The following is a 15,345-nucleotide window of genomic DNA, read 5'->3' as shown; positions in this document are numbered from 1 at the left end:
GAATAATATAGCATAGAGTTCTCATATACATAGGAGTGTTGAAAAGAGAAGATTTGCGAGCCAAGCCAAGATAGTTTTCACTTCTCCCACTGAGAGAAGTCACAGCATTGCAATAACACCAATGGCATCACAAAAGCAGCAGCCTTGTGTCACGGAGGGTTTGGGGCAGCTGATTTAGCGATTTCGGGTGAGCTTACTGAATATTATCTCAAAATATTACAGAAAATTTGAGGAAGTTAAGAAGAAAGAAGAAGCAAAATTCCGAAGGCAAAAGGCTAAGGATAACGACTGGACTCGAAGAAAAATGAATCATAGGTTTAGAAATGAGTATCCCAAGTTTGGTTTCTGGAGCAGAATGAAAACATTAGACTTGTTTTACAACTGGTGCATTTTGAGTTTCATCACGCTTGGGATCCCAAGAGATCCTTCTTTGCAACTATTTTGAAAGTGCAGCAATGCCGCCACCGGACACGTTACTTCAACGAGAATCAGATCGGAATTGAGCTGGCTTGAACATGGCGTCCAAGAATTTCAACATTGTATTAGAAAAGAGTAATAAATAAGGTTAAAAAGTAAGAAAAGCACAAAGAAAGAAAGAAAGAAAGAAAAGCATCTTTGATCACAAGCCCCCTCCCCCTCCCTCTCCCTGCAGCTTCCAATCAGAAACTATGCCTTTCATGAGCTAACTCCCTCTCTTTTCCCACTTTTCTTTACTTTACATTTCACAACACATCCAGGTTGCTGCCTACCCAAGAAAGGCATGTCTCATTGTCTCTTGCATGCGCTCGATTGTCTCGGTGGTTAGAGCCTTCGTATTAATCTCATTGTTGCACTGTATCACCTTCTCTCAGTGTAGCTTAGATTAGAACTATCTCTTCTGATATGAAAAATATAAAATAATGAAGAATGGTGTGTCCCTTCAAACACAGTGCAGATTCAAGTAAACAAATTTGTACCGGAAATGACGGTTATACCCCTGAGCAATGTACTTGTTGCTATACAAAGAAAAGCATCTCTGGGATTTGATTCCTTATATGCCATTTGAGTTTGTTACAGAGGCCTCCAGAACATCTTATTTGTTTTGTATATAAAAACAAAAGTTTGCTTTAATGAACTTCATCATGTTCATGGGGGATTCCTTTCCTCAACAGATAAAAGGCAGGATGTGGACATAACCGTATTGGTTAGAGCGGATATGCTCCTACCTATGAACCCGAGTTTGAATCCCCCTCCACACACAGTTTAGATTAGTTTAAAGTAGAACATCGCTTGTATCAAAAAATGAAACAGATTATTTGGGATCAAATTAATCAAATAGATCATAAGTTTGAGAAAATATTGGAATGACAGAGGTTCACTTTCCCACTTTATAAAAGTTTGAAGCTTCCCTCCGTTTTTCGACCTTCTTTCGAATTTTTAACAAAACTCAGAGGCAGCTTCTTCGTCAAAACATTCTTTATTTCACCAAATAAACACAAGCACCGCTTTGTTTGTTTCAGATTGCTTGTGGGGCGTCACTTCCTCTAGATTCTCACAGCAGCCAAGTAAGCAAAAAGACAATGAAGCTGGTAGTAGAAGTGGTAGATGCTCATGGTCTTATGCCCAAAGACGGCGAAGGATCTGCAAGTCCATTTGTAGAAGTCGATTTTGTGAACAAGCTTAGCCGAACCAAAACCATTCCGAAAAATCTCAATCCCATCTGGAACCAGAAACTTTTCTTTGATATTGACCAAACCAGAAACTTCCATCACCAAACCATTGAAGTCTCTGTGTTCAACGAGAGGAGATCGCCTATTCCTGGCCGAAACTTCCTTGGAAGAGTGAGAATTCCTTGCTCGAACATTGTCCAGAAAAGTGAGGAAGCTTACCAAAGATTCCCTCTTGAAAACAAGTGGTTTTTCTCAGCTGTCAAGGGCGAGATTGGCCTAAAAGTCTATATTTCTCTAGAATCTGAACCGAAAGCTCCTCCATATTCTCCACCACAACTACTAGAAGCCTCTCCTTCCAAGTCTCAACCCCAGCCACCTGAAAACCCAACTTCTAGTCCCTCTGCTCCTCCAAATACAGAGAACACAAAATCCAATAGGAAAGTATTGGCTGCTATTCCGAAAGAAAAAGAGTTCAAACAAAAACAAGCTGAAGTAAGATCAACTGAAACATCCCACCACATACACAAGCATCAAGTTCTGCAGCAACCAGGCATATCGGTAGCAACACAACCTCAAGGTTTCCCACCAACCATGCAGCCAGCTCACTCAGAAGCTCATCATATTCATAACCAGCAAGGCGACGATGAATTGAAGGACACCAGCCCGCAACTTGGCGAAAGGTGGCCAAATGGTGGAGCCTACGGAGGAAGAGGATGGATGAGTGGTGGCGAAAGATTTACAAGCACTTATGACCTTGTTGAGCAGATGTTTTATCTGTATGTTCGAGTTGTTAAAGCCAAAGACCTCCCTCCCAGCTCCATTACTGGAAGCTGTGATCCTTACGTGGAAGTAAAGTTGGGGAACTACAAGGGAAGAACAAAGCATTTCGAGAGGAAAATGAACCCAGAGTGGAACCAGGTGTTTGCTTTCTCAAAAGACCGAATCCAGTCATCGGTGGTGGAAGTTTTTATCAAAGATAAAGAGATGATTGGAAGAGATGATTATCTTGGAAGGGTGGTTTTTGACTTGAATGAGGTTCCGACCAGAGTTCCGCCTGACAGCCCGCTTGCTCCTCAGTGGTACAGGCTGGAGCACCGCCGCGGGGAAGGAATGGTTAGAGGTGAGATCATGCTTGCAGTCTGGATGGGAACACAGGCTGACGAAGCATTTCCAGATGCATGGCATTCGGATGCTGCAGGCGTCTATGGTGAGGGTGTGTTTAATATTCGATCCAAGGTATATGTATCACCAAAACTTTGGTACCTGAGGGTGAATGTGATTGCAGCTCAGGATGTGCTGCCTAACGACAGAAGCCGCCTCCCAGAAGTCTTTGTCAAAGCTCAGGTTGGAAACCAAGTGCTCAGAACCAAGATATGCCCAAGTCGGACTGCGAATCCACTGTGGAATGAAGATTTAGTCTTTGTTGCAGCTGAGCCTTTTGAGGAGCAGCTGGTTGTTACAGTTGAAGATCGAGTCCACCCTTCGAAAGATGAGGTGTTGGGGAAGATAAGCATGCCAATTGATGCGTTTGAGAAGCGGCTTGACCACAGGCCAGTTCTTTCGCGCTGGTTCAATCTCGAGAAGTATGGATTTGGTGTGTTGGAGCCTGACAGGAGGAAGGAGCTCAAGTTTTCAAGCAGGATACACCTGAGAGTTTGTCTTGAAGGCGGATATCACGTGCTAGATGAGTCAACAATGTACATAAGCGATCAGAGGCCAACGGCGAGGCAGCTATGGAAGCAGCCTGTTGGGATTTTGGAAGTTGGTATTCTTAGTGCACAAGGCCTTCTTCCAATGAAGATGAAGGACGGCCGAGGGAGCACAGATCCTTATTGTGTGGCTAAGTACGGCCAGAAATGGGTTCGCACCAGAACAATTCTCGACACATTGAGTCCTAAATGGAATGAGCAATACACATGGGAAGTGTATGATCCCTGCACAGTGATCACACTGGGAGTTTTTGACAACTGCCACCTTGGTGGAGGTGAGAAGCAAACATCAACTGCACGTAACGGAGCAAGAGATTCGCGAATTGGGAAGGTGCGTATTCGATTATCAACACTTGAAGCTCATCGGATGTATACGCGTTCGTATCCTCTCCTAGTTCTGCAGCCTAATGGAGTAAAGAAAATGGGCGAGCTTCAACTAGCTGTTCGATTTACCACCCTCTCTATAGCTAACTTGATATATGTTTACGGGCAACCCTTGTTGCCAAAAATGCATTACTTGCATCCTTTCACAGTGAACCAAGTCGATAATCTACGATACCAAGCAATGAACATCGTAGCGGTAAGACTTGGCAGAGCTGAACCGCCTCTGAGAAAAGAAGTGGTGGAGTACATGCTAGATGTTGATTCCCACATGTGGAGCATGAGGAGAAGCAAGGCCAACTTCTTTCGAATTATGTCATTGCTTTCTGGTATATTTTCCATGAACCGGTGGTTTGCTGATGTATGCAACTGGAAGAACTCCGTGACCACTGTTCTTGTTCACATTCTCTTTCTGATACTGATCTGGTATCCAGAGTTGATACTTCCAACTCTTTTTGTCTACATGTTCCTCATCGGAATGTGGAACTACAGGTTCAGGCCTAGACATCCTCCTCATATGGATACCAAGCTTTCATGGGCAGAGACAGTTCACCCAGACGAGCTCGATGAAGAGTTTGACACATTTCCGAGCTCTAGACCCCACGATATAGTTCGAATGAGGTACGACCGGATCAGAAGCGTAGCGGGAAGGATACAGACAGTTGTCGGTGACATAGCAACTCAAGGGGAGAGATTTCAGTCGCTACTCAGCTGGAGAGACCCAAGAGCAACCAGCATTTTCATACTGTTCTGTCTTTGTGCAGCTGTGGTGCTTTACGTGACTCCGTTCAGGGTGGTTTCTTTGGTTGCAGGGTTGTATTACTTGAGGCACCCCAGATTCCGGAGCAAGCTGCCTTCTGCACCCTGCAATTTCTTCAAGAGACTTCCCGCTCGGACCGACAGCTTACTATGAAACTACTTTGTGACAAGCCCTAATGTAAACTGTAACCAGCGTACTTTCATTAAACCTTGAGCTTGAATAAATGCCCAGTTTTATGCTGGTGCTGCTGTTTTCTGTGTTGGCTACTGGCCTACTACACTGTCCACTATATAACTAAACAAATATACAAAAGTGCTTTTACAGATTGATGTTCGAATACTGCTTTTCTCCTTGCATACTCGTATTTATTTAGCCCTTGCCGCTCAAGGAGTGAAATGGTGTGTGAAAACCGCTTCCCTTTTCACGTAACTGAAAGAAAACATTGCATAAACTTTCACAATGCACCATGAGCCCACCGTTGGCTCATGTCGCATGACATGGATGTGAGAGTAGAGATCGTAGGTTCAAGCCTCATTCAATTTAAAGGAAAAAGAAACTTCGCACAACGCATGAAACATCTCATCAGATGTCGATTACAAATAAAACTTAAAAGAGTACAGCTACTAAGATCGAGTTCAAACAAAAATGGAAAGTTTGTAGGATAGGAAAGCAAAATCTAATACTTTTCGGCTTCGTCTCTAGAAAACAAGCTCATGAGGCTTCATGCCTTGCTTGAGAGAAAACCTCGCGGCCAAATAAGTCTTCAAATCTGCAATTTTCTCTATGGAGTTAATTAAGGGTGTATCAACAGCCTTCTGGTCTTCTTTTTTCTCCTGGGGCAGTACATTTTTATCCTACAATTTGAAGACAGAAATCAAAGGTTAGAAGACAACAACAAAAAAAGGCAGCCAAATGAATGACCATCCACAGTATACACTCAATACAATAAAGGATAGAAAACCAACCTCCTTCTCTGCTTCAAAGAATTCGCCTTCTCCCTTCTTCTTTTTCGCCCGGACTTCCTTTGCAAAATACTTGTCATCAAACTTATCAACATTAACCCCGCAGATGTCAATCTTAGTTGAAGTTCCAATAACGTAAGATTGGTTCACACGTCTTAGAGGAACTCCGTTAATCTTGAATGGTCCTGAAATGACAAGAAAGAACAGTAAGAAACACTCCAATACAGTGATATAAGGCACAGAGGGAATAGAAACTACCAGTCTCAATCACCAACATGCAAAGCCAAGTGGTCTCTTGAACTTCCGTTCAAACACACTAACAAAAATTAATCACTTTAACCACACAATGTAAACAATGACCTATTTCCATATGCTAAATGGCCACTGCTTCATCAAATTGCAACAACTAAATGTTCGTGAGCATTTTTCATTTGTAATAATATATTTGTTTTTAGTACTAATATGGATTAAACCAAGTTACCATCTAAAAAAATGATATCGACCAGCGGCGCAATTGACAAAGGATTAAGAACTAATAAATCAACCAAACCAAATTGATAATAAAGAACTGAAACAGACGACATTTACGAAGGACAAGAGAACTTACCAGTGACCAAAAGCAAGCCAGAAGAAAGCTGCTTCAGAAACACAACCCTCTTCCCCTTGAACCTCCCGGCAAGAAGAATCAACACAGTACCAGGTGTAATGCTGGCCCTACACAATAGAAAGAAAGAATAAACCTAAATATTATTAAAGATCGAGAGCAGAAGCACAGAAAGGTTACTCCAACAGAAAACTTATCTGAGACCTATACAAACCGATTCCAAAATTTATATCCTCGTGATTGAAATGGGTGTTGAAAATCATGAATCGGTACTGACTAAAAAGACGATAAAACGAATGCACGCACATTCGCACATTCATACATCACACCTCAACACTTTCCACAGTTCAGGTGCCAATCTAAATGCAGAACAATAATACCCATGTGTAGCCACCCAAATGCCCCAACTGTGCATACAAAATCCCTCCTATTTCTCAATTTCGAGAATTTTACGGTATTTTGGGGGCACAAAAATAAAACTCCACAAGATAATAAGGAAAGGGTAGTCATTCAAAAACCTACAAGTATAACGGTTAAAAAGTCACAGAATTCACAGAATAATCACACAGGAGCACGCATTTTCTCAGAATCCACACGGATTAAGACAACAATTCATCACATTTTCTCATCAATCAACAGCCAATAAGAAATACACACACAGTATCTATAGATATAGAGATTGAGAAACAGGGATAGATAGGGACCTGAGCTTTGTGGGCTTGGGCTTGCGCTTGTTCACAAGAGGCTTCTTGACATCGTCGGCGGCGTAAAACTTGGGGGGTTTGACAGCCGGGGTGTCGGCGGCGGGCTTCTTGTCGTGGCAGGGAAAAACGCCGCCGTTCTTGGCCTTGATAGCCCAAAGGCCTCGTTTGTGGTACATCTTGGACCTCGAGTATTTCCCAATCCCTCGGATGAGATCCGGGTTTCTGGTGACCTTTGGAGTCCTCTGCTTAGGCGCCATCGCTAACACTCGGTGGTGAAGATACGCTCTCTCTCTCTTGTATCAGTTGCTCGCCGTCTACGAAAGGCGCGGCCACAAAACACACTGGGGAAGAAAGTAGGGGTATATATATGGGCCGAACCCTTAAAACCCTTGACCTAGCCTCTAAAATGAGTACTCGCTACCATCTACTTCAAAACTGCAATAGTATATTACAATAATAGTCCTTTAATTTTAATTTAATTAGAACAAATGTTTCTTAACTAAAAATCTATTATTATTCGTCCCTCAACTAAAAATTAATTATCATTGGTCCCTCAAATTTAATCCAACTAGAGAAATGATCCCTTAATTTTAACTCAATTGGAGCAATGGTTCCTCAAACTTTAACTCAATTGTAGCAATGGTCATTTCAACATAACTCATTTTGATAAAATTATGACGAAGTTGATAAAAAAGTACATTGCTACACGTTTAATGAGTTGAAAGACCTCAATTGTAGCAATGATCATTCCAACATAACTTATTTTGACAAAATTCTAACGAAGTTGACAAAAAGAACCATAGCTACATATTTTGATGAGTTGATGGATCAATGGTAATGAATTTTTAGTCGATGGATCATTGCTCCAATTTGATTAAAGTTGAAGGACCATTGATACTAGGGCTGGGCACGGGCCGGGCCGAGCCGGGCCGAACCTAAGTTTGTAGGAACCAGAGCTTAAACGAAACGGGTCGGGGCGGGGGTGGGGATTGGATTTTCTTGTATAGGAACCGGACATTACCCGGCCCGGTTAAAACGGGCCGGTTCAGGCCGGGTCCACGGGTACCCTTTTTTTTTCTTTTTTTTTTAAACTGCACAGATTGCAATTTGCAACTGCACAATCACAGTGACACTGCATTTATGCAGATTTTGCACAAATTCACCATTATTCACATCTAATCTAAATACAAAGTCTAATATCCAAGTTCATAAATTAAGTTTTAACAATACATCCAAAATAACAATATTACATCGTCCTCCAACATCTAAAAATGAAATCCACATACACAATATCCAAAAGTCCAAGACATCCAAATTCCAAAAATCAAATAATCCAAAACAACATAAACATGACATCCGCAATAAATTTCAAATTAAAACCACATCCAATGCCCAAGTTCCAACAACAATCCTCAATTCCTCATTGAATCTGTAAGCAAAAATAGAATATAAACATCATATTATCCTCATTGAAATTTAAAGTTTATTCATTTGAGTTTAAAATATTACCGCAATTCCTTTTCCTTTGTTCGTTCGAGTTGTTTGAGGAGCTTCAATTTCAGGAACACTTGATGAAATGGTTGAACTTGTAGATTTAATATTTGCTTTTCTTCTTTTATATTCTACAACAAAGAACAAAAGTTAATTGTAAACCAATTAATATAAACTTATAAACCAAACTATACAAAACAAAATAATTACCTTCTTCACACTCTTGATAAAATTCAAGCTCTGCAGGACTTACTTCATACTCAATGTTGCCAATTGGTTCACTTCTTAACCAGTTTTGGAGGCACATCAATGACTCCACTGTTTGAGGAAGGAGACATGACTTGAAATCAAACAAAAGTTTAGAATCCTTTTGTGCATTGTCAACTGATATACACATCACCTTTTCAATCCCCCACTCAACCAAACATTGCTCAATCAGCTTCCCTATTTCTTTGCCTTCATGACTTGAAATCAAACAAAAGTTTATAATCCTTTTGTGCATATTCCATTCATCATCCACAAAATGAGCAGTTAGCACCAAGTAGTTCAAGTTTTGCACACTTGTCCATGTATCAGTAGTCAAGCTCACTCTATGCTTGTGTATCTCATTTTTTAACTGCTCTTTCATGGTATCATACATAGTGAAGAAATTCCTCACAATAGTTCTCCGAGATGGAACATGCAATTTAGGCTGAACTTTGCACATCATCCGCCTAAACCCCTCATTCTCCACACAACTAAAAGCTACCTCCTCGATCACAATATACTCAATAATACCTTCCACTGCCTCTTCTTGGCTCCACCCTTTAGCAACAAGCATGTTTTTAGCGTCCCCAGAAGGTCTAGAACTGCCTAGAACCTTTTGCATCTCATCAGTTGGTTTATATGACTTGCAATGTTTATTGATATGTTTAATGTAAGTACTAGTTCCACCCTCACTAGTATCACATGCAAAAAAGGCGTTACAATGGTTACACTTAGCCTTCAATACTTGCACCTCTGCCATCTCTTTCTTTCCATCCTTTTCTACTTCTTGTATTTCCGAGACAGTACACTTAGTGACATGATCCCAAACCCAAGATCTCTCAGAAGAAGATCTCTCTAGTAAAGCTAATATGGTAGGTTGTTTTGTCTTTGAAATAGGTGGTGTTTTTCTTTTTCTGGAGGATGAGGGTTTTGGGGGAGGCATTGACTCTATGGGTTGTGCTTCTATTGGTGGTTGTGGAGGACATGGTGATGTACTAGCCGTAGATGATGCTACATTAACACTAGGGGTACTTTGACTTTGAGAGTGAGACATAATGTAGAAAGAAATTTGTAAATATATAAAACCAAACTGCACATATATCAAAACTGCACATATATAAATCAAAACTGCACATATATAAATAAAAACTGCACATGTATAAAATAAATCAAAGTTGCACATGTATAAATCAAAACTGCACATATAAGTATAACAAGGAACTTGAGGACGTGAATTTGAAATTACCTTCTCGTTTAAGGAATTGAGAAATCAACCAACTAATCCCATAATAGTTAGCTCAATCTTGCTCCTCAAAGAATGTATGCTCGATCTATATAAAACCAAACTGCACATATATCAAAACTGCACATATATAAATCAAAACTGCACATGTATAAATCAAAACTGCACATATATAAAAACTGCACATATAAGTAAAACAAAACACACACACACACACACAGAACATACACACACACGCGCACATACACACATACACACACATACATACACAAAATATACACACATACACACACACACACACACACACAGAACATACACACACACACGCACATACACACATACACACACACATAACATACACACATACACACATACATACACAGAACACACACACACACACACACACACACACACACACACACAACATACACACACACGCGCACATACACACATACACACACAGAACATACACACATACACACACAGAACACACATACATACACATAACATACACACATACACACACAGAACACACACATAACACAACACAGAACACAGAACACACACACACAGAACATACACACATACACACACAGAACACACATACATACACATAACATACACACATACACACACAGAACACACACACAACACAACACATAACACATAACACACACAGAACACACACATAGTGATGTTGAAACTAAGAACATGGCAAATTGAGAAGATTGGTCCATCTATAATACGACACTAACAATACAAAATCTACATTTAAATTTTAAAAGCAACGCGAGAAGAACAAACAAAATCTAAATTTAAATTTTAAAAAAAACGTTTACCTGTTTGAGACTTGAGATCGTTGGTTCAACAGAGAAATGGGGTTCTTTACAAAACAAATATCTCTGTGGACCTTGAAAATCGAGTGCAGATAAGCAAGGCCCTGTACAAAACAAATATTGTTCAAATACAGCAAACACTTCACACTGAAAAATATAAACTGATTAGAAAATGAATGTATGTATAGCGGCATCAGCACCGAATAAGTTTTTGAGATAGTTCACTTTACTTTCACATATAGAATTGAGAGAACATATATGAAGCATTTTATAGGCACTTCATGACAAAATTTAGGCATAAAAAATCAGGGGAGAACCCCTTAATAAGATGCAATTGTTTGCTTTGAACTCGAATATCCAATTAAAATTGATCTTACCTTCAACGCCTCCCTACAAATGAAGAACAAACAAAGTCGCAGCTGGTGATGCTTTGTGGACGGCGGCTTGTGGTTGGCGCAGATGGTTTACGGCGGGTGAGCTGGGTATATGCCTGGTTTACGGCGACTTGTGAAGGTTTAGGGTAGGTGAGATGGGAGACAGAGAGAGAAAGAAAGACTGTGAGAGAGAGAGATCGAGAAGAAGGAGATCGAGAGGGAAGAGATCGAGAGAGAGGAGATCGAGAGGGATGAGATCGAGAGAGATCGGGGGAGCGGAGAGATAGAGGGAGGAGGAGACAATAGAGAGTGAGACTGAGAGGGTCGAATTAGGTCTGATTAGGGGTGAGTGAGAGGGTCGAATTCTAATAATAAAAGAGACGGTAATCACAGTAGACCAACGGTCCGGGCCGGGGGCCCGTTTTCTCCAATCTTTAGAACCGGCCCGCCCCGTTATTTATCTGGAACCGGCCCGCCCCGTCCCGCCCCGTTTTGTATTTGTAATTCTTGGACCCGCCCCGACCCGCAGGTCCAGGACCCGTTTGCCCACCCCTAATTGATACAATTTACTCTAAACTGCAATGTTTGTAAAATTACCATTTTGGTCAATCTACTTTCCTAATTTTATTAGGGTAATTTTCACTTTATTATCATCGAGTTTCAACAAAATTCCATTTTATTATTTTTTTTATCTCACTTTTATATTTAAAGTTTAATTTTTTGTCATTTTAATACTTTCGCTAGCCGAGCTGTTACCATTTTTGTTTATCAATTCTCATTTGAGAGTATCGTGAAATTCACAATTCATTACACTTATTTTTTTTTTGGGCTCATTTTTTAACCTAAAGTTATGTTTTACTCTCAAATTCATTGGTGTGTGTCATAAGACAAAAGAAAAGATTGTTCAAAATGAAAAATGAGAAAGAGGTCCAATAATATCTTATCTCACCCGCGGGTGAGAGAGACACCAAGACCAAAATCTGAGCTAGATAATGAGATAATGAACGAAATTGAAGCCTTCCTCCCGAGCTCCTTTCCCACCCCTTCACTCTCACTCTCCTCCCTAAAACCCCATTAACCCACATTCCTGAACCAAAAATGGCTACAATCTCATCCATATTCTCACCACCCAATCTCCTTCACCAATCCACAAAACCCATCAAAACCTCACCAAAACTGCCCCTCCAAATCCTCAAACCGACCCAATTTCAGGGCTATCACAAACTCACTTCCTCCTATCTGACGCTGACCCCCAGACACTCACAGAGGCTCTTCGCTGTCGCCGAGGAAGTCGCAGCAGACCCAGCTTCGAAGGCGGCCAGGAGAGTCTACATTGGTAACATTCCCAGGACTGTGGATAATGCTGAGCTTACCAAAATTGTTGAGGAACATGGAGCTGTCGAGAAGGCTGAGGTATTTCGAAAATTTACATATTTCTTTTGCCTCCCTCTTGTTTTTCATACATTGTGCTGCTTTAATTGTTGGGCTGTTGAAGATTTGAGAGCTCAAGAGTGATTAGTAGTTGGTTAGGATAATTTAATTGGTGTAAAGGGAATTTCAGTTTATGAATCTGATTTTGCTTCTCACAAATCTTCAGTTATATTTTATGAAATTTGGTTTTGCCTCATTTCATATTTCAGCATAGGTCAATGATCATTTCATGTGCTAGAATTTTCAGATAGAAACAATCAAACAATTCTTTTCTTCAACTTAGGTGAATAATATAAAACCAAGAGAAATTTAGGTGACCTTTAGCCAACAAGGCTCCCCCGCTTTTCGAGGTTCGGGGGAACGTCTACCGTATGCAACTTTACCCTTACTTTGCAAAGAGGTTCTTTCCACGACTTGAACCTGTGACTTTTCGGTCACAAAGGAGCAACCTTTCTATTCCTCCAAGGCTTGTTGTCACCAAGAGAAATTTAAGTGAATGTTGTAAAACCAAGTTTTCTTCAATTTAGGTGAATATTATAAAACCAATTTAGGTCAATACCACTAGCTAAAATTTCTCTCCTCGACCTCTCCTTAAAAGCACAAAATGTTGAATGATCCAATCCTAATATTGAACATTTCGACCTCAAACAAATTACACTTTGTTAATTTCACCTCAAATGTCTGTTTGAATCATCTGTTCATGACCATTCCTCCTAATAACAAATATTTTACATGTATTCAGATCAATGCAGGACAACAAAGAAATCCTTTGTAACAATATCTTATAAGCCTTTTCTATATTGGGTATCTTGTTTATTTTGTTAAGCAGCATGCCAAACACCTTGTTAATGTTGCTCGAGGTGTTTTCCTGATGTGGTATTATGATTATTATCATCTTTGTCAGCAATAGTCAACCAATTTAGTATTTTTCATGCTCCAGTATGGTTTAATATTATAATTGAGGTAAGTGAGGATTTGCAAGTAACAGAACAATCCTTTAGCAGAAAATATTGGATGAAGCATGTTTACTGCTTATAAATGCAAGGTTTTAATGTGAAAAAGGTTACTTTTGCAAAATCCAAGTTGGGAGATATGTATGGCTTAGCAAGAGCATGGAGATATGTGTGGGGATTTATTTCCTTCAATATACAAAATGCTTTTTTGTTTGGGTTCACTTTACTAAAGAAAGAAAAGAGATGACTATCATTCCTTCCTTTTGGGCGTAGGTGATGTATGATAAGTACTCTGGAAGAAGTCGCCGGTTTGCATTTGCTACAATGACGACCGTTGAAGATGCAAATGCTGTGGTTGAGAAACTGAATGGAACTGTAAGTGTTACCAAGGTTCATAAGTTTATATTGATAAAAACACTGTTAAAAAAAGTCATCTACTGAAATGTTTTCTTCCTCTGCTGCACTCTATTGGCACTTTTTTCAGTTTCTGGAAGATTTTATTAAATGTTGGAAATCAATTAACTCCATCTTCTTGTTATACAGGAGATTGGAGGACGTGAAGTCAAAGTAAACATAACTGAAAAACCCCTGCTACAAGCGGACTCATCACTAGTTCAGGCAGAAGAGTCTCAATTCATTGACAGCCCCCACAAAGTTTATGTTGGAAATCTTGCAAAGGAAGTAACTACGGATACACTCAAAACCCTTTTCTCTGACAAGGGAAAAGTTCTTAGTGCAAAGGTTTCCCGGGTTCCAGGGACCTCAAAATCTAGTGGATTTGGGTTTGTTTCTTTCTCCTCGGAGGAGGATGTAGAAGCTGCAATCTCATCTTTCAACAATACTGTAAGTTTCTAGCTGTTGTACCATGTTTTAGAGTGGAATCTAATTATAACATGCATACATATATTCACTTGCACATATTTATGGATGTTCTGTTGAATCTGTGATACACTTTAGCCGATGATTCATATTCTTATACGTTCTAAGGGCAGTTTCCGTACACTTTTTGATAATATAACATATGACAGGCAATCGAAAATGTTATTGCAAATCATGGCTACTACATATACCTAATACTTATGCATCTAGAATCACCTCCCTCAATCTGACTTAATTCCATTGTTCAGTGAACTTTTTAATCTCCAACCATGAGCTAGAAGCCAATTTTTTCTTTAATCTGCGTGGTATTTTGTCCCTAGTTGCCTTTTTTTGTCAGCATAATTTTCTGCAAATCTTGTATTATATCTATCACCAATCAGAACACCCCATCTCATCCTCCAAGCTGTATGCTTCTTTGTGTTTCTAATCCTGCTGATTGTCATGTGTTAGTACTACTAATAATAATAAAGTACATTGTCGATAAATGTTTGAGTTTGTTCTTTTATCTTGATGGTTATGCTTTCCTCATGAATTTCTTGGAAACGATTCTTCCTTTATTGCAAATAATTGAAACTGTTTGATTTTCTTAGCAAATCGGATCAGTTGCTATCCCTTTTTCATCGCATTAGATCATTTATTTGTATTACTTATTGTTCATTGCAGTTGTTCGAAGGGCAAAGAATTCGTGTAAACAAGGCATAGTAGAGCTGGCAGATGAGGGTTTGCACTTGTATCTATTGTATCAGAAATTAGGATAGGCCACTTATGTGGGAAACAAAAAATCGAAGTCATTTTTGTAGTTTCGTTTGGTTTTGATGTTAATGACATTGTCATGACCTTGAGGTTTCTACTCATTCTTGGTATAAGCTGACCGGATTATCAAAATGTATGATATGGCATAATTAGTGCGTCCAATTTTATTCCGGCGTAGCTTGGTTGAAACTGCCTTGAACTTGAACTACATTTGAGCATCCGTTGAGTTAAAGTAATCTTGTTCAAGTGTCGTTTTGGATTTGGTTGGGTTTAACTAGTTTAAAATCAAACGAATGGCTTTTCTTTTGACCCATGTTGCTTAGTAGCACATGGAATGCTTTGTAAAATTGAATGTATCAAGAATTTGTGA

The 15,345-nt window shown here is 39.7% G+C and overlaps 3 protein-coding genes and 1 long non-coding RNA gene across 4 annotated transcripts; 2 read left to right on the top strand and 2 right to left on the bottom strand.

Moving 5' to 3' along the window:
• Positions 1–1,423: 1,423 nt before the first annotated feature.
• LOC103438371 (FT-interacting protein 1-like) lies at positions 1,424–4,836 on the top strand. The gene has a single exon (XM_008376921.4). It carries the CDS (start codon positions 1,560–1,562, stop codon positions 4,650–4,652), a length of 3,093 nt encoding a protein of 1,030 aa, XP_008375143.2. The 5' UTR covers positions 1,424–1,559; the 3' UTR covers positions 4,653–4,836.
• Positions 4,837–5,018: 182 nt separating this feature from the next.
• Positions 5,019–7,183, bottom strand: LOC103438372 (large ribosomal subunit protein eL6z-like). The gene is made up of 4 exons (XM_029105004.2): positions 6,770–7,183; positions 6,069–6,175; positions 5,465–5,646; positions 5,019–5,353 (listed from the first exon to the last, which is right to left on the bottom strand). The coding sequence occupies exons 1-4, from the start codon at positions 7,024–7,026 to the stop codon at positions 5,198–5,200; spliced, it is 702 nt and encodes a 233-aa protein (XP_028960837.1). The 5' UTR covers positions 7,027–7,183; the 3' UTR covers positions 5,019–5,197.
• Positions 7,184–7,916: 733 nt separating this feature from the next.
• On the bottom strand, positions 7,917–8,316 carry LOC108173753 (uncharacterized). The gene is made up of 2 exons (XR_001790458.3): positions 8,279–8,316; positions 7,917–8,198 (listed from the first exon to the last, which is right to left on the bottom strand). It is a non-coding gene; the product is annotated as an uncharacterized lncRNA (long non-coding RNA).
• A 3,572-nt stretch (positions 8,317–11,888) lies between these two features.
• On the top strand, positions 11,889–15,137 carry LOC103438370 (small ribosomal subunit protein cS22-like). The gene is made up of 4 exons (XM_008376920.4): positions 11,889–12,372; positions 13,617–13,718; positions 13,887–14,186; positions 14,886–15,137. Exons 1-4 carry the CDS (start codon positions 12,058–12,060, stop codon positions 14,922–14,924), a joined length of 756 nt encoding a protein of 251 aa, XP_008375142.1. The 5' UTR covers positions 11,889–12,057; the 3' UTR covers positions 14,925–15,137.
• The last annotated feature ends 208 nt before the right edge of the window (positions 15,138–15,345 follow it).

Source organism: Malus domestica, chromosome 07 (genome assembly GCF_042453785.1).
Source record: "Malus domestica chromosome 07, GDT2T_hap1".
Taxonomy (NCBI): domain Eukaryota; kingdom Viridiplantae; phylum Streptophyta; class Magnoliopsida; order Rosales; family Rosaceae; genus Malus; species Malus domestica.
This window is presented reverse-complemented; position numbering and strand designations above follow the sequence as displayed.